The 24,844-nt window shown below is 41.6% G+C and overlaps 1 protein-coding gene across 1 annotated transcript in view; it reads left to right on the top strand.

Annotated features, from left to right (window-relative positions):
• Nucleotides 1-24,416, top strand: part of GLRA2 (glycine receptor alpha 2) — a 133,755-nt gene extending 109,339 nt beyond the window's left edge. The window contains exons 9-12 of the mRNA XM_015818911.1: nt 2,673-2,822; nt 14,244-14,257; nt 20,480-20,486; nt 24,057-24,416. Of these exons, the coding sequence (XP_015674397.1) occupies nt 2,673-2,822; nt 14,244-14,257; nt 20,480-20,486; nt 24,057-24,338 (453 nt within the window). The 3' untranslated portion in view covers nt 24,339-24,416. The remainder of the gene's footprint in view (nt 1-2,672; nt 2,823-14,243; nt 14,258-20,479; nt 20,487-24,056) is intronic.
• The last annotated feature ends 428 nt before the right edge of the window (nt 24,417-24,844 follow it).

Below are 24,844 nucleotides of genomic sequence, written 5' to 3'. Positions count from 1 at the left end.
TTGAATGAGCGTTTTATAGCACAGAGTTATGAGGATATTAGACGGAAATTGCAAAGGCTTGAGGGAGCTTTAGGGAAGAATACCTCCGAATTGTTGGAAGTTGCGAGGAAAGTGTTTGTCAATAGGGACAAAGTAGAGAAGAAGGAAAAAGAGGCAAGGATGCATAAAAAGACAGAATTGTTGGCGGTAGCTCTGCAAGGAGGGATGCTATTAGGACCGAATCAGTGTGCTAATTGTAGAGAAGAAGGTCATTGGCAGAGAGAGTGTCCAAAGAAAGTGATAAGAGGACAGGGGTGGCGAGGTAGGTTAGGAGGGGGCCATGGTGGCTTCGGGCGTGGAGCACCTTTGAGGTCCCCCTTTGGAGGCAGAAGATTGAGAGGAAATAGAGGGGGTAGAGGAGGTTTTGATGAAAGAAGAGAAGTAGAGGGGATTGGACTGGCAGGGACTGGATGGACAGATTGACGAGGACCAGGCTCGGGCTTAGAGGAGACCCCCCCTGAGCCTTTGGTTACTATGAATGTAGGGGGTCGGCAGACAACTTTTCTGGTGGATACTGGAGCAGGGAGGTCAGTGGTGAATAGCCAGGTTGCTACACCAGGTCCCCACTGTATACAGGTTCAAGGTGTGACAGGACAAGTGTTGGGACGCCAAGTACTTCAGCCCGTAACATGTGTGTTTAAAGGTTCAGAAATTCAGCATGAATTTTTATACATGCCCGAGTGCCCGATACCTTTGCTAGGCAGGGATCTGCTCAGCAAGCTAGGGGCAACTATTTCTTTTGATGAGGGCCAGCAAAGGATCCAAGTGAAACATCAGCCTGAGATGATGTGGAGGTTAATGGTTGTGAGATCAGTAAAGGATGAATTGCAGGAGGAGAAATGGAAGGAATTTGGGGTACCAGGGCTATGGGCAGAAGATAACCCCCCCCCCCCGGCTTTGCCGCTCACCACCCACCGGTGATTGTGGAAATGAAACCATTGGCCACACCTGTGCATATTCGCCAGCGGTCATGTTCCAATGATGCTATAGTTGCCATTTATGAGAGTATTCAGAGATATCTAGAAGCTGGGATTTTGGTGCCTATCCAGTCACCTATATTGCCCATTAGAAAGCCGGACGGGTCCTACCGCCCGGTGCAGGATCTCCGTGTCATCAATTCCGTGACAGTGACTATTCACCCAGTTGTGCCAAATCCGTATACTTTATTAAGCCTGATTCCACCTAAAGCAGCTTGGTTTTCGGTGATAGATCTGAAGGACGCGTTTTTTACAATCTCCGTACATGAAGCGAGCCAACCCTTGTTCGCCTTTGAATGAGAGAACCCTAGGACTGGATTGAAATCACAGTATACTTGGACAAGGTTGCCACAGGGATTTAAGAATTCACCCACTCTGTTTGGTACGGCTTTAGGGAAAGATTTGCAGCATTTTGTGCCTCAGCAAAGGGGGGACACCCTTTTGCAATATGTGGATGATGTGTTGGTGACAGGTCAGACAGAAGATACTTGTTGGGAAAATACGGCATCTTTGTTGGGATTATTGCTGAAATGTGGCTATAGGGTGTCTAGAAAGAAGGCTCAGTTAGTAAAACAGAAAGTGCGCTATCTAGGGTATGACATTGAGCATGGACATAGAGCCCTGGGGTGGGAAAGAAAACAAGCAGTATTGGCTATAGCTGAGCCCATGAATCGGAGACAGTTACGAGGGTTTTTAGGTTTGGCTGGCTTTTGTCGGATATGGATTCCAAATTATGCTTTGATGGCAGCCCCACTGTATGCAGCCACAAAGGGGGGTGAGCATGAGTTGTTTTATTTTATCTCTTTGATATTTTGTTGATAAACTATTTGAATAGTTTCAGTCAAGCCAGCCAGGATGAAAAAGGCCCATAAATCAACATAGGGCACATGATTAGCATGAAGAGGTTCTCAGGCTCAATATCTCATATTTCCAAATAGGGGGATCAAAATCTTGAAATTGTTTCCTGTACAGGTAATCCTCAATTTACAATAGTTCATTTAGTGACTGTTCAAACTTACAATGGCACTGAAAAAAGTGACTTATGACTGTTTCTCACACTTACAACCATTGCAGCATCTCCATGGTCACATTATCAAAATTTGGATGCTTGGCATCAGACTATTTTTATGACTGTTGCAGTGTCCCAGGGTCATGTGATCACCTTTTGTAACCGTCTGTCAAGCAAAGTCAAGATTCACAACAAACATGTTACTAACTTAATAACTGCAGTGATTCACTTAACAACTGTGGCAAGAAAGGTCATAAAATGCGGCAAAATTCACTTAACAAATGCCTCACTTAGCAACAGAAATTTTGGGCTCAGTTGCGATCAAGGATTAAATGTATTCTAGTCAAGGACTAAATGTATTCCTAAAACTGATACCCAGAGAAATGGAACAAATGAGCATCTAAGAATGGCAAAACATAACAAACAATGTAGATGTTTGAAATGTGAATGTTTCGTGCTTCTCTGACGAATACCATTAAATTCTTGCTTTCAAAAGCAATAATAAAATATAAAATTATTCAGAGGGGCCCTTGTAGATACTAAGAACAATTATTCTGTGTACAACCTACATCTCTGTACATATTGCCAGCACATCTGTCATTTCCTCCACATCTGATGATTTTATTTCTTGCTTCCTTGTCTTGCAGGTCTCTTATGTAAAAGCTATTGACATCTGGATGGCTGTATGTCTTCTCTTTGTCTTCGCTGCATTGCTTGAATACGCAGCAGTGAACTTTGTGTCAAGGCAGCATAAAGAGTTTTTGAGGCTTCGAAGAAGGCAAAGGAGGCAACACAAGGTACAATATTCTATTTTCAGAATAATTATAACTGTTCATATATTCAGTGAAAGGAATTGAGAATTGAAAAGAAATTCATTTACTGCTGGTGGTCTTTGTAACTGACATCATACAAATGAGGACAAGCATGCCCACATTTAGTCAATATTCAGACTGAATGGTCTGTGTACTCCAACTTATGACATTTACACAATTTCAAACTAGTTTTGAATATTTAATGTAAATGACTTTTCAGCACTTGTCCTCACCCAATGCTTTTGACCATTATTCTGATAATTATGAAAAGGTTTAAATTCTGCTTTAGTTGCCATGAAATCAGTCACAGTATATACCGTAACACCGTATTTATGTAAAGCAGTGGTTCTCAACCTTTTTAATGCCGCGACCCCAACCGGTCGTAAGTCAAGGACTAAACTGGTCGTAAGTCGAGGACTAAACCGGTCGTAAGTCGAGGACTGCCCAACCGGTCGTAAGTCGAGGACTTTCCCTGCCCGGAAGCGCCGCGCATGCATGGTTCCGCCCCCTGCGCCGGCCGAGGCGTAGCTGGCAAGCGGCAGAGACGGAGCAGGCCGACCACCAGCTGGCCCAGCCCAAGGGAGGTAAGGCGCCCGCCGGAAAAGGGGGAAAAAATGGCGGACAGCCTTGCTTGTCGACCCCCATGAAATGGTCGATCGACCCCAAATGGGGTCCCGACCCACAGGTTGAGAACCACTGATGTAAAGGAATGGAAGGGCTACTAAAAATAACTGTACCAAAAATAACTGTACCAAAAATAACTGTACCATCATAACTGTACCATTTTGGCTATTCATTTATTATTTAATTTGACTTTTCATAGCCAGCTCCAACTGATTTTCCTCTGAATTGCTTCCTGCAGTTCATTCTGATCCCATTCACTAGCTATGACATTCTTTTTGTTATTTTATTTTGTTCTATGTGTTATTGCATCATTTCCATTTTTATTTTGTTTTATTATTTGCTGATCAACAAATTTGAGAACAGACACAGGCTGGGACAGTTGGAAATGAGGACATCAGTTCATTAAGTGAATGGCTTGAGGGTAAAAGCATCATCAACATATGGAACAATAGAATTAGAGCACCAATCCAAATTTCTGGGTAAATTGAGAGATGGACAAGGAGACAAGAAGCTAATATATGTTTGATATTATAAGCTGGCAATCACCATTATTCATATATACTCCAGTTCTTCTAAGCTTCATGAACTCTCTGTGTACTTCTTTTGTCCTGGATTTCTTCTAGATTTTCATTAACCTAGTTCAATGACAATTTTAGTATCTCATTCCATTTGGACCAATATGGATTTTGGTTGTTCAGTTTTACAATGCACAGTTATTGAAAACATTATGCAGTAATTAGATGGTGACATGAAATCAGGTTCAATTCCTGGTGACTACATGGTCTACATCACAGGTGTCAAACTCACCATGTCACGTGACGTGTCGCGACGTATCGCAACTCTTTTTGCATTGCTGGCAATGGGGTGGGCGCGGCTTCGGTATGATGAAACTGGCCCGCAGGCCGGCAGTTTGACACCCCTGGTCTACATTCAGATTGATGAGTCATTCTTTTTGCAGTCCATAGTGTAATTGCCTCGAAATTGGTATTTCCTAAGTATCCAAGCACATATATATGCATGTAAGAATTCACCTATCTTTATTATGATGGTTTGTTACACAGTCAGCCAGATGTTTAGACTACTTTTGGCATTTTTATGCACTTATCAAATCCTTCCCAAGGACCTGGAATAGGCAGATGTTATTAAAAATATCATCACAGGATGTAAGCCGTTCCAAGTAAAGCTATCTCTGATGGTGATTTTATTAATTCTGATGGTGTTCAAGTGGTGGCTCAGTTGTTTTGGGGTTGTACCCAGGGGACCTATTACTATGGTTATTGGCAGTTTTATATGTGACCCACGGAATAGGGTGTGATTTTCACTACAAGAATGATACATTGGAAAATATTTACTCCATGAAACTAATTCTCATTTTCAGTGTCACTTAATGTAGAGGCAATTCTCAATTTTCAATCACTTGTTTATCAATGTTCAAAGTTACAATACTGCTGAAAAAAAATGACCTATCTTACATTTATGACTGTCACAGTGTCCCCATAATCATGTGATCATAGTTTGGGTGCTTGGCAATTGGCATGTGTTTACAATAATTGCAGCATCCTGGGATCATGTAATCACCATTTGTGACTTTCCTAACCAGCTTACAACAATCAGTCAATGGGGAAGCTGGATTCACTTAACAACAGTGGCAAAAATATTCATAAAATCAGGCACAGTTGCATAATGGCTCACTTAACTTTACTGCTTAGCAATAAAAGTTCCAGTCCCAATTTTGGTCATAAATCCAGGATTATCTGAATGTTGGTCTTCACAAAGTGAGGAAGTTCCTTTGAATTGCTAGAATTCATTTTTGTCATCTTATTTGGTCCAAGAAGTTGCTGAGTCAGATAAAAAAAATCCACTTTCCTTAATAGTCAACTAAATACTTCTAGGAATATTTCTAAGAGGGCTTAAAGACAATAACCATCTTTAGCCAAATGTTTTATATAGCTAAATCTTCAGCATGAAGATTTCATGAAATGACAAACAGCCTTTAATGTTTTATCTTCTGTGACTGACTCATCATCTTTTAGAATTATCTATGCTCATAATCATTGTTACATCATAATGTCATATTTCCTTTTTAGGAGATACCCATATCAGGATAGAGTCTAAGTATTATGCACTCAACTTATTGTGATTTATAATTTGTCATTTTAAAGGGATTCTTTAAAATTATTGGTATTTTGTATTGTAAGGAAAGTGTCAGGCTTGTGATCAAGACATAAAACACAGTGCGTAATGCAAACATCTTTTTGTTGTTTCCCCTGAATAATTTAACAAGCTTTTGTCACATGTGACAAGCCATGCAGCATTCCATCTATCTCCTAAAACAGGGCTTTTCAACCAGTGGTACGGGTACCACCTGTGGTACTTTGGCACCTGGCAGGTGGTACGCGACCATCCTAGAAAAGTGTTAGCAGGGGAGGGGAATGAGCTGAACCAATGGCAGCACCGCACAAGCCTGAGCGAGAGATGACTGGAGCTGCAGGGCTGTCAGGGCTCAGCGGAAGCGCCAGGATCAGCGCTTCTTCGGGACTGTCAGGGCTCAGTGGAAGTGCCAGGATCGGCGCCAGGCTCCAGCTGGAGCTCAGCACTGATCCTGGTGCTTCTGCTGAGCCCAGAAGAAGTGCCGATCAGCTGGAATGTTGCAGCATCTCCAGGGTCTTGTGATTTACATTCAGATGCTTGGCAACTGATTCATATTTATGATGGTCACAGTGTCCCAGGATCATGTGAAGTGACCAAAACCTGCCGCAACCACCCAGCAGACGGGGGGAATAAAAACCAAACACCCCCCCACCCCCGCTGCCAATCCTCAACAGAAATGCTCACAACAATGAAAACTTCGGACAGGAGGAATAGCGCCTCCGGATGGGCAGGCAGGTGTCTTGCTCGGCTGTGGCTTGGGGGGCACTTTTTTCAGTGCCATTGTAACTTCGAACAGTCACTAAGCGAACTGTTGTAAGTCAAGGATTACCTGTACTTCATTTTTTTTCTTTTCTTTTCTTTTCTATTTTTTTGATCATCAAGTTTTTGACACCTTGCTAAGCTACTGGTGATACTTGGATATTGCCATATCCTAAAAGTGGTACAATGGGTGAAAAGATTGAAAAGCCCTGTCCTAAAAGACCAAACATCACAACACTGAGAGCCAAAATTTCATACAGTATTAGATCTGACAGTGTTTATTCTTATATTAGCACTTGTGTTACCTAAACCTTGAGAGTGATGACATCAAAACTACAAGAGCAGAGAAGAAAAAAATTAATTGATGTTATATTAATAAAACAGTGTTCTGAATGCATCCATATGATCCAGCCAAGGTTCTGGAAGACAAAAGTCAATTTTTCTCCGGGTTACATTGATGATTTGTGACTTGCTGATCTATTGGTAGGCCAACATTAAACAAAACATTACTTGCCCTGAACACCAAATCACACAAATGGAATATTCCTGAGCACATCATGGTCTGTCCTATAGACAAAATCAGGGGAACACATCCTTTGCAACAGTGGTTCTCAACCTGTGGGTCGGGACCCCATTTGGGGTCGACCGACCATTTCACGGGGGTTGCCAAGCAAGGCTGTCCGACATTTTTTTTGTCCGCCATTTTTTTCCCCCTTTTCCGGTGGGTGCCTTACCTCCCTTGGGCTGGGCCAGCTGGTGGTCGGCCTGCTCCGTCTCTACCACTTGCCAGCTACGCTTCGGCCGGCGCAGGGGGCGGAACCACGCATGCGTGGCGCTTCCGGGCAGGGAAAGTCCTTGACTTACAACCGGTTGGGTAGTCCTCGACTTATGACCGGTTTAGTCCTCGACTTATGACCGGTTTAGTCCTCAACTTACGACCGGTTGGGGTCGCGGCATTAAAAAGGTTGAGAACCACTGCTTTACAATAAAGGAAAAGAATGAGCATGTGACATCTAAGAACAAGAGAAAAGTAAAGTTTTAGCAAGCTTCATATGTGTCAGTGTAGCTATCACATGAGTTGGGAACTATGAGAAACCATTTAAATATATGTCGTAACTTATCTATAAGTTTAACACAACTCTCAAGTGGCCAAACAACAAATCTAGGCATGTATCAGTACTGTATGTATAACTGCATAGGGCAGGAAATACTCAGGCTTGGATAAGGAATGATGGTGTTGGTTGTCTTAGGAAATACACTTACAATCATTACAACCTCAAGGTCACATGATCAAAATTTGGATGCTTGGCAACTGGCAACTGTATTTATGATGGTTGCAGTGTCTCGGGGTTATGTGATCACCCTTTGCAAACTTCTGAAAAGCAAAGTTAATGAGGAAGCCAGATTCACTTAACAACTGTGTTACTGACTTAAACAACTGCAGTGATTCACTTAACAACAGTGGCAAGAAAGATTGTAAAAAGGGGCAAAACTCACTTAACAAATGTCCTGCTTAGCAATGGAAATTTTCAACTCAATTGTGGTCATAAGTCAAAGACTACCTGTATGTAATTTGGGGCCTAATCTAGCTTTCAGTTTTCCAAATGTTTTCCTCTTTTTTTTTTTTAAGAAAAGAGTGTTTGTGTATGAGTGTGGGTGTTTCTGTCCTATCCATCTCTCCATCCCTCCCTCCATTCTTACTTGACTATTGTAGACAGTAGTGCTGCTTTGGATTGTTTTATTTCAGTTATTGCTACTGAGCTCTTCTTACCACATGGTAAGAAGACACATTACTGCTAATCCTAACATTCAACTAGAATCTGTATAATTCCTGTATTTAAGATTATTCCATGTCCTGCTTCCTAGGCAATATTTTGTGAAATATCCCTTACTTGAAAGTGCTGTCATGATTCTCTTCAGCTGCAAGCTCTAAAAGTAAATCAGCTTTTCCTCATTAGATTTAGCTCTTAGTTCTTTCATCTTTCATGTTAGTTTTTCCAGTTGCTGAAGTGTGGTGCTCAGCAGTACAGTGTTTGAAGTTGGATTTGACCAATGCAGAATACAGGGGAACTCTTACTTCCCATGAGTTGGCAACTTGACTTCCATTAGTTCAGCTAGTGGGGAATCCAGAGAGAAGTAAAAAAATCAAAATAGCAGTATGCTCTCCAGATTGAAGCTCTGAATCTTTGCTCATGTATATAATGATTTGCAAAAGGAGTGAAGATTTGATCACACACTTGTGATTGTGATCTTTATTGACCCCATCTGTAAATGCAGATGGATGCAGTCTAAAATTACATTTGTCTGTTTAGTTGATGATTCATATTCAGCTTATGATCCAAGATCTGTTTTATTTGTACTCTTAGCAATATCTCTGCATTTGATTTCATTTTCCTAAATGAAAACTTAAACATTTGAAACAATACTTTTTCAAATTAAATAAGAATGGTAGAAAAAATACAGAATAAATTTGCAACACAATACTAGTCATATTGACAATTCTCATAACTGGAAAGAAGTTATGAGCCAATGACCTTTATAGAATAATAGCTTTATTATTCTTTATTATGGTTTGAAATTAATCACATCTGTCTTGCATTTCATTGATAAACTTATTCATTCCCTAAACTGAGCAATATATTTATATACACTTTTGAATTAGAAAATATAATTATCAAATTTTCAGAGGACACACAAAAAAGGGAGACAACGGTATCAAAATTCAGGAGGATCTTGACAAATATTGGGCAAAGTAAGATAAATCTCAACAAAGAAAAATGAGGAATTTTATGTTTAGAAAGGGAAAAAAATCAAAGCCATGAGTTGGGAGGAAAGACCATGCTGATCAGTGGACAGTAGCACATGTGCAGGGGATATGGGTCCTTTGGTGAATCACAAGCTGAACATGGCCAGCAGTGTGATATAGCTGCAGAAAATTGCAATCAAAAGAAGAGTGGTGCCAAGATAAAAAAAAAGTCATTGTTTCTCTCTATTTTGCATTGGTCAGACTGCAACTACTATCCTTCATCCAGTTCTGGGCAATAGGAAATACATTGACAACTTGGAACATATCCATTGGAATGAATATGTTAAAAGTAAGCAGATCTGCAGGGGAGAAAACTGTAATGAATGGTTGGAGATGTTAGGAATGTTAACTTGGAAAAGAATGTGAAATCATATAGCTGCCTTCAGGTATTTGAAGACCTGCCATATAGAAAATGGAGCAGAATGGTTCAGAATTATTCTAGAAAAAAGGACAATAATTTAAATGAATAAGTAAATAGATTTTTAGCTGCCCATCTGGAAAAGTTTCCTAACACCAAACAGTGTTTAACAATGGAGCATGTTACACTGGAAGGCAGTAAATTCTCCTTGGCTGGGAGTGTTTAAATAGAGGTTAAAAGGAGTATAGTAGTGAATGTATGCACTGAACAGAATACTGGAACAGATTTCCAAGATTCTTCTCAACCTTTCAGTCTTTGACTCTGCGGAAAGAAAATTCTCCGGTTTGTTTTTCCAGCCGGGACTAAACGGTCAACGCTGAAAGAAATGGACACAAAGTGAAGCAAGCTGCCAGAAAGTGGAACCTTTATTTTTGGAAGCCAAGAAGCATAGTGACGCAGTGATTGGGTTCCAGCCTAGCTAGGTAGCTAGATGGACAAGGGGTGCAATCTTTATACCCTTTCTGGGCTATTGAAATTTTGATAAGATTAAATGGAGCTTTTGTTTTTGTAATTTTCTAGCCTGGTCTTTTCCTGGCAGGAAAAGGTTAATCCTATCCCCAGGGAAGGGAGATGTCTCTCTTATGTGAACAACCAGTTCTCTGTGTGGATGCCGTGTTCGGAAGTCCATTCTGGGCCTGGGCAACAAAAAATTAGCTACCTGTTCTGCCGAAGTGGTGCGAACTGGCTGAATCCCACCACTGGCTGAATCCCACCACTGGGTGACATGATAGCAGTATTCCAGTATTTGAGGGGCTGCCACAAAGAAGAGGGCGTCAAACTATTCTCCAAAGCACCAGAGGGCAAGACAAGAAACAATTGTTGGAAACTGACCAAAGAGAGAAACAACCTGGAATTAAGGAGAAACTTCCTGACAGTGAGGACAATTAACCAGTGGAACAGCTTGCATTCAGAAATCGTGGGTGCTCCATCACTGGAGATTTTTAGGAAGAGACTGGACAGTCACTTGTCTGAAATGGTGTAGGTCAGTGATGGCGAACCTTTTAGAGATCAAGTGCCCAAAACTTCCCCGCCCCCAGCCTGCCCCCACTCCGCCCGGCTACCCCCACCCTGCTCCACCCTCACCCTTCCCGCTCTCAGGGCCATCCACAGCCCGCTGCAGATTGCCCAGGTGGCCCTGCAGTGCCATGGTGGCCACACCCTCTGCCCACGCCCCGCAGCATCATCTGCTGCCCAGCTGCCATGTGTTTGGCTGCGGTGCTCTGTCCGGGCCGCACCCGGGGGTGACTTTCCTCCGGAGGGGCTGCTGATGAGGGGGCTGTGGGGGGAGGCAGAGCTGGGGCGACGGCATGTATGCCCACAGAGAGAGCTCTGAGTGCCACCTCTGGCACTCGTGCCATAGGTTCGCCACCACTGGTATAGGTTCTCCTGCTCAAGCAGGGGACTGGACTAGAAGACCTCCAAGGTCCCTTCCAGCTCTATTCTATTCTAAATCCTGCAACATAATTTAGGAAGATTCTACCACTCATTTAAAATCACTTTCTATGGATTGAACTCATGGTTTTCTGATTGATGTGCACTGGCATATTCACAATATTGTAATTTAGACTCCTTTAGTTATGCAGATAAAAACTAAAAAGCTCTTTAGTACTCAGTAACTTCCTATACATATGCCTAATGGATTTCTTCCTGTTCCTTTGTAAATAATGAAATAACTGAAATTGAATGTCATATCCAGCTGTAGATGATTTATAATACTGCAGTATATGATGCTTAGCATCCTCTTGATGCACCACAGAAATTACGCATTTAATTTTTAAGTGCCACAAAAGCATGTTTGGAAATTCAAATGCACTTAATACTGTCATCTGAAGTTGAAGAGGTTTTTAAAAAAATTAAAAGATTTGAATGCTTCATCAAAGAGCAATACTTTAACAATATAAATGGCAAGATGAGATATCATAAAGCCTTGTAATGTGAGATATTATCTTTCTGTTACCCAAACACAGAAACGAAATACAGACTAGTTGACACTGATCCCTCCCAAGACAGCATCATTGGTTTCAACTTTTATGACCAACCCTCTAACCTCTCTCCTAAGTAGTCTCCCAAGTCCAGTTTCAAACAGTGTTCAGAATTCCTCCCTGATGTACATATCCTGTATAAAATTTAGGTGCTTGGTAAATTATAGCACAGAACCCTACTCACCACTGTCTTTCACCAAGACGTAAAATTTTTCACACTAAAATTATCATAAATATATTCAGGTAGTCTTCAACCTATGACCACAATTGAGCCCAAAATTTATGGGGAGTTTTGCCCCATTTTATGACTTTTCTTGTCACATTTGCTAAGTGAATCACTGAAGTTGTTAAATTAGTAACAAAATTGTTAAGTGAACCTGGTTTCCCCATTGTTAGAAGGTTGCAAAAAGTGATCACATGATCCGGGACACTGCAACTGTCATAAACATGAACCAGATGCCAAGCATCCAAATGTAAATCATGTGACCATGGGGATGCTGCAAACAGTCATAATTTTTTCAGTGCGTTGCAACTTGGAACGGTCACTAAATGAACTGTTGTAACTTGAAGACTATCTGTATACAAGTAGTTCATATACATAATGATATTACTTAGCAATAATTGATAAAATTAAAATTAACACACATATGGAAAATCATGGAAAATTTAAAGTTGGTTTTAAAAGTGGGGAAACCTGGAAACCCATCCTTCTAGCTCAGACATGTCAAACACAAGACCCGCAGGCCAGATCTGGCCCGATATGTGGTTCCATCCGGCCCGGGACCTGCTCTGGAAACAGCAAAGGACCAGCCCACCGCATCTCGGCACTGATCTACAATCTGGTTGCGTCCATCAAAGCCAGAACGCGCTCAGTCTTAAATCCATGGGGCAGCCCTGTCCCGCCCCCTGGGTACGTGCACAAGCAGAGTCCAGCTCCCCTGCTGGCTGTCTTGTTCCACAGACTGACATCACCCAGGATGCCAGCGCTGGACGTCTCCTGTGCGCACACCCAGGGGGCGGGGCAGAGGTGGCAAGGCAGCTCCTTGCTGATTCCAGATCTGCCCTGTGGAACCATCATTCCTTTTGTAGCAGAAAGGGGAGTTGAGGGGGATCGACGCTGGTGGGAGGCTTTGCGGGAGCTCCGGTGGCCTCTGCATTGGCTGGCGGCAGGGTGGGGCTCTTGGGGAGGGATTTTTAAAGGGGAGATTGACTGGAGATTTTATTTTCTCTCTTCTGGAGAGGCAAGCCAGAAGGAGGGAGAGTGAGGTAGGAAGTTGGTAAAAAGGCTTTTTATTGTCTCCAGAGAAAGAATAAAAAGCTTTTTTGCCAACTTCCTATCTCACTCTCCCTCCTGGCTTTCGTCTCCAGAAGAGAGAAAATAAAATCTTCTTCCCCCAGTCAATCTCCTCTTCCCCTTTAAAAATCCCTCCCCAAAAGCCCCACCCTGCCACCAGCCACTGCGGAGGCCGCCGGAGCTCCCGACCTCTCTGCCGAATACTCAGAGCTCCAGCAAAGCCTCCCAGCCAGCGTCAATCCCGCCAACTCCCCTCTCCACTATGCTACCCCCCTCCCACCAGCACCTCCAGCCTCGCAGCCACGAGGCATCCCTTTCAATGGGACCACTCCTGCCCGCCCACATGGTATAGGAATGGCCGGCAGCAGCATGTTAGTGCTGGCAATCTCTCCCCCTCCCATCACCCCTTCCTGAGTGTGGGGGAAGGAAAGAGATGAGAAAGCAAAGGAAGGGATGGAGCAATGGAGGGTGGGAGGAACAGAGAAAGGAACAGAGGGTGGGAGAGAGGGAAAAAAGGGAGAGAGGAAAGAAGGAAGGAACAGAGGAAGGAAGAAACGGAGAGAGGGAGGGAGAGTGGGAGGAAGGGAGGGAGGGACGAAGGAAGGAACAGAGGAAGAAAGGACAGGAAGGTGGGAGGGACCATGTCCCGGCGCTCGCCCCAGTCCCACCCTTCTCCACCGGAGACCCTCAAATCTGCCCCAGTCCTGCCCAGGCACTGCTGAAGCAAGTGATGTAGAGCTGGCTACGCCCACCCAGTAGGCCATGCCCACCCCAGCCACACCCTCCCAGTAGGCCATGCCCATCCCGGTCACATCTGCCTGGCCCCCCGAGGGCAACCACAATGCTGATGCGGCCCTCAATGAAATTGAGTTTGACACCCCTGTTCTAGCTAGACTTAATAAAGAACTAAGAATAATAATAATAATAATAATAATAATAATAATAATAATAATAATAATAATAATAATAATAATAATAATAATAATAATAATAGTAAAGTTGGAAGGGACCTTGAAGGTCATCTAGTCCAACCCACTGCTCAGACAGGAAACCCTATACCATTTCGGACAAATGGCTGTCCAGTCTCTTCTTAAAAACTTCCAGTGTTGGAGCATTCACCGCTTCTGGAGGCAGGTTGTTCCACTGGTTAATTGTTCTCACTGTCAGGAAGTTTCTCCTTAGTTCTAGATTGCTTCTCTCCTTGATTAGTTTCCACCCGTTGCTTCTTGTCCTGCCTTCNGACTCCGAGGTTCCTCTCACAGTTACTACTATTGAGCAAGGTGCCACCTATGCTGTACTTGTGCAATTGGTTTTTCTTGCCTAAATGTAGAACCTTGCTTTTTTCACCATTGAATTTCATTTTGTTAGATAGTGCCCAGTGTTCAAGTCTGTCCAGATCCTTCTGTATCTTAAGCCTGTCTTCTGGAGTGTTGGCTATTTCTGCCAGCTTTGTGTCGTCTGCAAATTTGATGAGTTCCCCCTCTATCCCATCTCACTGATTATTTCAAAAGCAATTTGAATGAGGCTTTTGAAAATGGTAGCTTGCAATTGCATTATCGAACTAAACTAGAGTTAGAACTAGAAAGTACATGATGATCAAAACTGTTTTAGATCTATCATATTTTTAAAACTTGGAATGCAACTTGTATATTTTTCAGGGATCTCTGGTAGGTTACCTCAGTACATAAAAAACAGAATGTTGTGGCTAGTTTACTGCTTAATTTTACATATCTGTTTTGCACAATTTCATACATCTCAAGTCACAGTAGACAGTTGCACAACAGGGGATGACTGTTCAACAGCAACCACAGTGACTTATAACTAGTGCCTGATTGATTATTTATAGCAAACGGGTTGTCTTTCAGCTGACTGGGTCTGACATACAACTTGCTTATAATCAGCAGGGACCATCACAACTGTAATTTGCCAAGTGCAAATACTCCCGTTTTTGTTCATAGGTGTGCATTATTCTTTTGTGCCTTAAAAATAGGGCAAGAACAATTGATGAAGATACAGAAAACAAAAATAAGCATACAATTATTTTTAAGGTTAATATAAATTTGTTTTGAAAAATATCCTTTAATTATGCCCACATGCACATAGAGATTACCAACTAGAGTTCTCTTTTCTTAGTTCCCAAGTCTTTATTTCTACTAATTTTATTAATTTGTTTCTATGTTTATCTTGTAGGAAGTTAGGGTTTCTTTTTTCCACCTCTAGAGTTAACTTCCTTTCTTTAACCCAGAATTCTTTAATTAACTAGGAATTCTATGCTTGGTAAGCCAAGCATAATAAATTTTGCACACCACAGTAGTAATGGGAGACTTCAACTATCCAGATATCAAGTGGGAGACAAACTCTGCAGTGAGTCGGAGATCAAACAAATTCCTAACCAGCCTAGCCGACAACTTTGTCACCCAAAAGGTGGAGGAGGGAAGTAGACATAAAGCCATACTGGACTTAATCCTTACAAATAGAGAAGAAGTGATAGAGGGAATTGAAATTGCCGGAACCTTGGGTGAAAGTGACCACATCATACTGGAATTTAACATAATGCAAACACTAGCACAGAAAACAATCCAACCAATGTCTTAAACTTCAAAAGAGCTGACTTTAACAAACTCAGAGGGAACCTAGGAAAGATCCCATGAATGAAAATCCTAAAGGGGAAAAAAAACCAAGAAGCGTGGGAAATCCTGAAAAAGGCGATCACAAAAGCCCAGACTAGCACCATACCACTGAGAAAGAAAAACAAGAAATCCAAAAAGAAACCAGCATGGCTGCACAAAGATCTTTCTAACAAACTGAAAGACAAAAAGGACAAATACAAAAAATGGAAAGAGGGGCACATAACCAAGGCTGATTATCAGCAGACAGCCTGAACATGCAAAAAAGAAGTCAGGAAAGCAAAGGTTCAGAACAAACAAAGACTTGCAACAGAAATCAAGGACAATAAAAAAAAGTTTCTTCCAACATATTAACAACAAGAAAAAGTCAAGGAAACTGTAGGCCCACTAAAGAGAGAAGATGGCAAGGAAATTACAGGCAACAGGGAGAAAGCAGAGCTGCTCAACTCATACTTTGTGTCAGTCTTCACACAAAAAGAAACTATAGCCTAACATACCAAAAAAAAAAGACTGCAAAAGACATACTAGAAACAAAAATTAAAATAAGCAAGAAAATGGTAAGAGAACTCCTATCTGACCTTGATGAGTATAAATCACCGGGACCTGACAGATTGCATCCCAGAGTTCTGAAACAGCTGGCAGATGTTATCTCAGAACCATTGCACCACATCTTTCATAAATCCTGAAGCACTGGGGAAGTACCTGAGGATTGAAAAAGGGAAAGGAAAAAAAAATGGACCCAGGAAACTACAGACCAATCAGTTTAACATCAATACCTGGGAAGATCCTAAAAAAGATAATCAAAAAACAGATCTGCAAACAACTAGAAGCAAACAAAGTCATAACTAGATCTTGACAAACTCGAACAATGAGCCTATCGAACAAAGAAGAAGAGACTAGACAACCACCTGTCTGAGGTGGTATAGGTTCTCCTGCTTGAGCAGGGGGCTGGACTAGAAGACCTCCAAGGTCCCTTCCAGCTCTGTTCTGTTCTGTTCAAGAGAACTTCTGTTATGCCCAGAATCAAGTGTGGGAACCTCTATTCCAAGGGTGGCACTATCATATATCTCTTTACTACCATCTAGTGGGCATCTGGATGCTTGCAACCAGGGTTCTACTCTTGCCTGCTAGGCTGCTCCATATAGCCATGGAGACTTAAATAAGCTCCATCCATTGAAGTTTCAGTCCTTTTATCCACACACCAGGGCATCCCAGATGTGATGTTTCTTCAGGCTTTTCTTCATCACTATTCTTCTGGAAAAAGCATATATCAAGTTGAACTTATGTCTCTCAGAGAGTCTTCAAGGGCCATGTATTTAATCATTGGAAAAAACATGGAACTGGAGTTACTTCTTTTCTTCTATCCAAAACCTAATGTTTAAATGTTTTTTTCTATTTGACTGTTTGCTATCCTTCTATCAGTAGCTCCTTATCATTCAAAATGAAAAAGTGAAAAACAGACCATCACCCTCCTGTTTACAACCTGTTTGCAGGTTTGTAAATAATATAATATTGTTTTTAAAAAAAATATTTTATTGGTTTTTTACAATAACAATCTCCAGTGCCTGGTATACAGCTTGTTGTCTTGGTTTATATATGTGGGAAAAAAACAATAATAATTAATTAACAATCAATAATGATTGATTTTGATACTTCCATAATTAGTATATTAATTTATATTATATTTCTTTGATCTTCCCTTCTCCCAATTGTATTCTCCTTCTTCAACCTTAAACAAATATAATTCTTAATATTTCTATGTATAAATGATTAAATGTAGACATTTTTCATATTTGTACAGATAGTGATAACATCTGTATAACTTTTTTATCAGCTTATATTATTCTTATAAAAATCATCTCATTAGTTCACCATGCATCCTATTTTCGTGGTTTTTGTTTAAGCTTAATTTCCCCTTTATATTCAATCCATTCTTATCAGTCATGATTTTCTCAATGCTAATCATCTAAATATCCAAATTTTTCCATTTCAGTACACCATCCCAATATTTTCATATTTCGTGTGTTATAAAAAATACTATACTTCTTATCTATCTTATAGCATCTGCATATAACATTCTTTCTGATCAGCTTATATTTCACTTACGTTTATAAAAGTTACATCATCCCAATATTTTTACATTTCATATATTGTAAAACATACTATACTGCTTAAATCTCTTATCCCTCTTGTTATAAAGCCCCTTTATGTTCAAAGTTCTCTATTCTTTTAACTATATTCAAACAAGTATTTGCTCATGTAATACTCCAACTAGTAGGGCGATTCAAGTCTCTTGAATCTGTCTCTAGCTTTCTTCTTTTGTCGAGTCGCTTTCCAAGTTGATATATTCCACTTGCCCAGCAGTTCCTGTGTTCTTGTAAGTATTGTTGGGAATAAAGAAGATAAAATAGGTAAAATATATACTTTCTGTCTCCTAAACTCTGATGATTCTCCTAGGAATTCTATAGCCCATTCCATTTTTGTTGTTATATCAAAGTCTTGTAGATTTTTTCCTGTTTGTATTAAATTGTAATTCTTTTCATTTGTAGCTTCATGTTCTTCTAATTTGTGTTCTGTTATCTGATTTGTTTGTTCCTTCACTGTCATTTTCTGGGTGTTTTTTGATTGTAGATTTAGGTTAGAAATGTGCTTATTTATGTTGTCAAAGTTGGTTTTGATTTCCTCATGGTTTAAATCTATTGACATTTGTATCTGTCATAACATTGCATACATTTCCTCTTGAAAAGTATTTGTCTTGCCCAGTGGTGGGATTCAAATATGTGAACAACTGGTTCTCTGTGTGGATGCCACTTCCGAAAGTCTATTCTGGGCCTGGGCAATAAAAAATTAGCTGCCGGTTTTGCCGAAGTGGTAAATATTGAATGTGGTGGTCTGTCATTTTTTGATAGGTATACGATATCCATGTTGTCTCCCCCCTTCAAATAGTCTTTCATCAATATTTTAGTCTCTATAATTAGTAGTACAGGCAATATTTTTGTAACAATTTTTTTATTCAGGGATCAATTATTAATCAGTCAAAGTTGCAGTTCAGTATGTTTAGCTACCTTAAGTCCTTCCTGTAAATTCTCCTCTAAAAGATTAGCCAAAAGCCAAAGATTTTCTTATTCTATAAGCAATTCTTAGATTTAGACAACAGTCTATATTTTTTTTTCAGACATTTTTTTATAGCTGGCCCAGCTCTTTCTGTTCCCAGTTGTCTTCTTAAAAGTTATTTAAAATTCAAGGTAACAGATTATTCTTTGTTTCTGGGCATCCTGCCAATTTCTGAGTCATTATTGTTAGTGTTCTGTGCTCTGATTCTCCACTAGGTGTCAGTAGTTGTTTATTTTCCAGTTTTTTCAGACAAAAAGTTATTATTGTTATATACTTTTTATAATTTCATCAAAACCCTTTAGGGTATAGTCTTAACAGGTTTTTTAGTTTCTAGATTTATCCAAACTGTAGTATTTTAAATTTAATTTCCATATATTTCTTTCCCTTAGTATTAATTCGCCGATTCCGTCTATGAGGGAGTGGGGGGTGTAGTCCCCTCCCTCCACTTTCGGAGGTTTTCTTACTTTGGGGGTCTTTTCCAAGGATTCAGTTAAAAGGTAGAAGAGAGAAGATCAATACTTTCACCAGTTCCAAGCACGCTGTTCACCGATGTTCTGGTTTGTACTCTTGGACTTCGGCTGCATGTAGCTTGGGCTAGATGCTGATGTACAGCTAGCCTTTCTACTGTTGGGTTGGAGGGCTTCCCCTAGATTGAACAAAATAACCACCACCATTTCGTGATCAAAGAGGGAGTGCCCCTCTTTCATGGTCACCTCTTTGGGGCAACTTCAGACCCACTTAGGTCCTCCTGGCAGGGCGAAACTGGCCGTGGGGTGCGGAGCTCCAGTATCTTGCAGCTGTACACTACAGCACAAAAGCAGAAGTCCTGTAAATAATATAATATTGTTATTAGTACCTGGTGTAAAACATATTGCTGGCACATCAGTAATTGTTGGGCACAAAATCTTAATCTTTTAATGCACAGAAACATTCAAAATATAACTGGTAATAAGGAAATATATTCAAATATATATTTATGTCAATCTACTACATCATTTTTCTTAATGGACAGAATAACTATTAAAATTCTTCTTTATTTTTTCACTAGAGAAGTTTATAAGGAATATATGTATCTGTAACTGAATATTTTCAAAATCCTTACCAAACCACAATTACTGTAGATAAAGGAGGAAGTAAAACTGTTCCATTGGTATAATACTCATTTGTTTAAACTATTAAATATGTACTACAGAACTTTCAGAACTCATAATGTTTTTTTTAAGCAAAGGAAGTGGGTGATGGAAAGTTGAGTTAGCCTTTATTATCTATTTTTTTCTATACCACCTTTAATCATTCAATTCATCAGGAACTTCAATCTGTCCTGTAGAAAGCAGAAACTCATCATTCTTGAGAAATGCTAAAAAGTCAAAAGTGTAATTCATATAATAAATTATTATCATAGCTGAGAGCATGCAAATAAATTTAAAATACAAAATATGGACTCCTTACTTCTTTAATTAATCTTTTGACCTGGGTTTTGCATGTAAAAAAGAAAGCAGCTTTGGCATTGCTTCACCACATTCTTACAAAACTGTAATTAAAGGTTTAGAAGGAAATTCTACATAATCCAGATTTATCATAGTACTTTACTTTTATATAAACCTGTTACCATTTTAGAATGGAAAAAAAATCTTCGAGAAAGAATTATTTTAAACTCAAATTTGCAGCTTTCTGTGGAATTTGTTTATCATTATCATATCTATTTCTAGCTAAACTCTATATTACAGTATTAGTTTTGCTTGTTTAAAACTTCACTGGCTTTGAATTTATGTCTCTCCATCTTGGGCAGGAGGTATTGGAGGCTCCATGAAGTCCATGTATTTCAGGTTGCCCATTCCTATTGTAAGGATGGGGCCTATACAGAAAGCCTGTTTGTTGGAGAACCTGGACTCAAAAAGTTGGCTTTTCACCTTGAGAGAATTCTATGATTCTTTGGGGATAGCCACTAATTTAAGAAAACTTCAAAATGGACAAGTGAATGGATGATGATGTGATCATCACTACATACCTGAAGCTCTGAATATCACTCTAGGAGAGAAATACGAGGCATCAGTACCAGAATATCTTGTCTGGGGTCTTCCAAAGCTTTGGTTGGGTGTTCTAATGAAAAGATACTGTACTGATACTAGGATGATTCAGCAAGCCATTTTAGGTCCATGTAAATTTAAAATTTCATAAAAGATGTAAAATAATGTGTAAGAAAAAAGACTTGCCAAGAACAAGGGAATTGCCCACGAAAGAGTGCAGCAAAGAGAAAAACTGTTCACAGTGCAAACCAAAGCAGGGATCCTTCAAAGCCAAGTCATGCTAAATTCAATGTCGAACAGAACAGAACAGAATGGCAGAGTTGGAAGGGACCTTGTGGGTCATCTAGTCCCAGCCCCTGCCCAAGCAGGAGTCCCTACACCAGTGATGGCAAACCTTTTAGAGACCGAGTGCCCAAACTGCAACCCAAACCCCACTTATTTATCGTCGGGTGCCGGATGGGCGTGGTCCACTGGGTAGGTGTGGCCTACTGGGTGGGCGTGGCCAGCTCAACATCACTCGCGTCAGGGGCACTTGTGTGGACCTGGGCAGGATCTGAGGGTCTCCAGTGGAGGGGGGTGGGACCGGGGTGAGCGCCGGGGCATGGTCCACTGAAGGAGCCTCACTGAGCCTCAGTCCATGCAGAGGGCCCCTGGAGGGTGGCATGGACTGCCTGGAGCCTGAGCAGCAGAGGTCAAGTGCCCAGCTCGGCTCTCGAGCTCCCACAGCACCTGGATCCTACAGCCCTGCCTACCCTAGCCGCACTTCCCCGAGGGAGTGCCCAGCTGTGTTTACCTCCTCCTCAAGGATACTGTTTCTGTGCTTGTTCTCCTTGGCCAGGTTGCTCATGGTGGGTGCAGGAGGGCAAAGTGTGTGGGTCAGAGGGAGGCCCACTCCCTCTCCATGCAAGGAGACCTGGCTTTGTAACTAAAGCATCCTCACCAATAGGAGGATGGGAGACCACTAGGGGATGGCAAAAGGGCAATAGGGCTGCTGGTGGCCAAGTGCTAAGGCAGGACTTTCCTCAGACCCTCCCTCCATCTTATTCCAATCTCCTTCCTTCCTTCCTCCCTTCCTTCCTCCCTCTCTCCCTCTCTCCTTCCCTGCCTCCCTCCTTTTCATTCCCATCTCCTTCCTTCTTTCCTTCCCTTTCTTTCTTCCTGTTTCCCTCCTTCCTTCCTTCCCTCCCTCCCTCTGTGGCCAGGAAGGGACGAGGGGAGGGGGAGAGGTTGGCAGCGCTTCTCTCAAAGACTAACAGAGTTGGAAGAGACCTTTGAGGTCTTTTGTCCAAGCCCCTGCTCAAGCAGGGGATGTATACCATTCCAGACAATGTAATATCCACTTTCTACTTAAAAGCCTCCAGTGATGGAGCATCCACAACTTCTGGGGGGAGCGAGGATTTCTTTCCTTACCTGTCCCACTTGTTCTGAGGCTGCTTTCTGCTCAGACACGTTGCTCTTGCCAATGGCCTGACCGCCCACTTCAGCGCCCTCCCTCCCCAAGCCTCCGCACTCCACCTGCTGCTTTGGTCAGCCAGCCTGCCGGCTCCCACCTCAACGTCCTGCCCACCGCTGCCTAGAATGCCCGTCCCAGGGCTGCAGGGGCTGGCCTGGCATGGGAAGGGCACGCGCCCCACCCTTCCACCACCATGCAGGGTAAGGTTGCCGCCCCTGCCCCCACCCAGATGCCCTCGCCTCCCCAAGTGTTTTTTACTAACCTGCCTTTCAGCTGCATTCCGTTTCTCTGTTTGCTTCTCAGCCTTCGTCGCGTGTTTGTATCGGTAAAAAAAAAAAGTTCTATCAGACTTTTTAACTTCTCACAAGATCTCGCGAGAAGTTAGAAAGTCTCATGGGACTTTTTTTTGTCCCACAAATATGTAGCAAAGGCTGAGAAGCGAATGGAGAAACGGAATGCAGCTGAAAGGCAGGTTAGTAAAAAAAAACGCTTGGGGGAGGTGAAGGCATCTGGGCAGAGGCGGGGGCGGCAACCTTACCCTGTGCGGCTTCGGCAGGTGTCTGGCAGGGGGGAAGCAAGAGGCCCCACCCCACCCCATGCATGGAGCGCCCTGCTCCCGCCGGTCCCCCCACCCCCATGACACCTTTTTTCCAGCTTCAACACGTCCCTTCCTCGGCCACTGTGTGGGACTGAAAATAAAGTTCAATCAAGCAATTCCAACTTTGTGAGATCTTTTTTTTCCCTGCGAGAAGTTGAAATTGATTGATTGAACCTTTTTTTTGCACATGGCAGCAGAGGCCTAGGACTGGGGCGACGGCACGTGCTCCCACAGAGAGGGCTCCATGTGCCACCTGTGGCACGCGTGCCATAGGTTCGCCACCATGGCCCTACACCATTTCTGACAGAGGGCAGTTCAGTCTCTTCTTGAAAGCCCCCAGTGATGAAGCACCAACATCTGAAGGCAGTCTGTTCCATTGGTTGATTGTTCTCACTGTCAGAAAATTTCTTCTTATTCTCTAGGTTGAATCTCTTCTTGATCAGTTTCCATCTGTTATTCCTTGTCTGGCCTTCAGGTGCTTTGGAAAATTGGTTGACCCCCTCTTCCCTGTGACAGCCCCTCAAATATTGGAACACTGCTATTATGTCTCCCCTAGTCCTTCACTAGACTAGCTATGCTCAGTTCCTGTAACCATTCTTCATATGTTTTAGCCTCCAGTCCCCTAATCATCTCTGTTACTCTTCTCTGCACTTTTTCTAGAGTCTCAACATCTTTTATATAGTGTAGAGACCAAAATTGGTTGCAGTATTCTAGGTGTGGGCTTTATAGAGTGGTATTAGTACCTCACATGATCTTGATTGAATCCCTCTGTTGATGCAACTTAGGATTGCATTGGCTTTTTTGGCTGCCGCATATTTAATGGATTGTCCACTATGTTGGCTCATATTTAATGGATTGTCCACTATGACTCTAAGATCCCTCTCACAGTTGTTGCTATTAAACCTGGTTTCACCCAATCTATATGTGTATTTTTGGTTTTTCTTACCTAAGTGTAAGACTTGACTTTTCTCTATGTTGAATTTCATTCTCTTAGATAGGGCCCAGTGTTCAAGTCTGTCAAGATCCCTCTGGATCTTGAGCCTATCATCTAGGGCAGACATGTCAAACTCGCAATGTCACGTGACGTCGTGCAACATATCGGGATGGTTTTGCCATTGCCGGCAATGGGGTGACTAAACTGACACTAAACTGGCAGGAATAGCCAACACCCTAGTTGTCTCACAGTGAGTTGGCCATGGCAATTTTTCCCATGGCAAATTGGCTTTGGTGAGTTGGCCGCAACAAGTTGGCCATGGCAAGTTCTCTCATTCTGTTGAAGGACATCTTAAAAGCATACTGTATAATGGAATTTAGTCAAATTGATTGTTTTTGTTATTTCTCTTAATTTTTTTTGTTATTTCTTCAGGAAGAAGTTGCAGTTCGTGATAGCCAATTTAACTTTGGTGGCTATGGGATGGAGCACTGCCTACAAGTAAAAGATGGTACCACAGTCAAAGCTACACCTCCCAATCCTCCACCACCTCTCATGCCAAAAGATTCAGATTCCATCAAAAAGAAATTTGTGGACCATGCCAAAAGGATCGATACAATATCCCGAGCTGCTTTCCCACTTGCCTTTCTCATCTTCAACATATTTTACTGGATCACATACAAAATTATACGTCATGAGGATATTCACAAAAAATAAGTAATTCTTTGCAAGCTGGGTTTTCTATGCAAAGTGACTTCCTTGTAAATAGTGAAGTGTCTTTTTTTGTCCTTGGCACTAAAGGTTTGTTGTCTTGTGATGCTGAACAAGTAATGGGGAACAGTAACCATTGCACAAAACAAGATACATTGATACAAGATTGCTAATTGAGAAGGTACTCTCTATGTGGTTCTTCCAGTATTCTTGCCAAGATCACATACACACAGGGCACATTTGTTCCAAGTTGTCAGTGTGTTTCAGCTCTACTTAAGGAATTCTTAAAAGCATTTGTCATGGGATTGTCTGTAATGGTTGCACTGCAGTGAGTTTTAAGAGAACCATATTTTTTTCAGGGTAACACTGCTTTCCTTTAGGAAACAAGTACAGTATCTACACTACTAAGCTCTCTAGTTAATGGTTAGCCCAGAATTCCACTTTGTCAATGGTAAATTATTTCTACTAATAGGGCATTGGAAGAAGAGCTTTATACTTTAATATCTTTATGG

Source organism: Protobothrops mucrosquamatus, unplaced genomic scaffold, assembly GCF_001527695.2.
Source record: "Protobothrops mucrosquamatus isolate PMUCROS unplaced genomic scaffold, P.Mucros_1.0 scaffold816, whole genome shotgun sequence".
Taxonomy (NCBI): domain Eukaryota; kingdom Metazoa; phylum Chordata; class Lepidosauria; order Squamata; family Viperidae; genus Protobothrops; species Protobothrops mucrosquamatus.
This window is presented reverse-complemented; position numbering and strand designations above follow the sequence as displayed.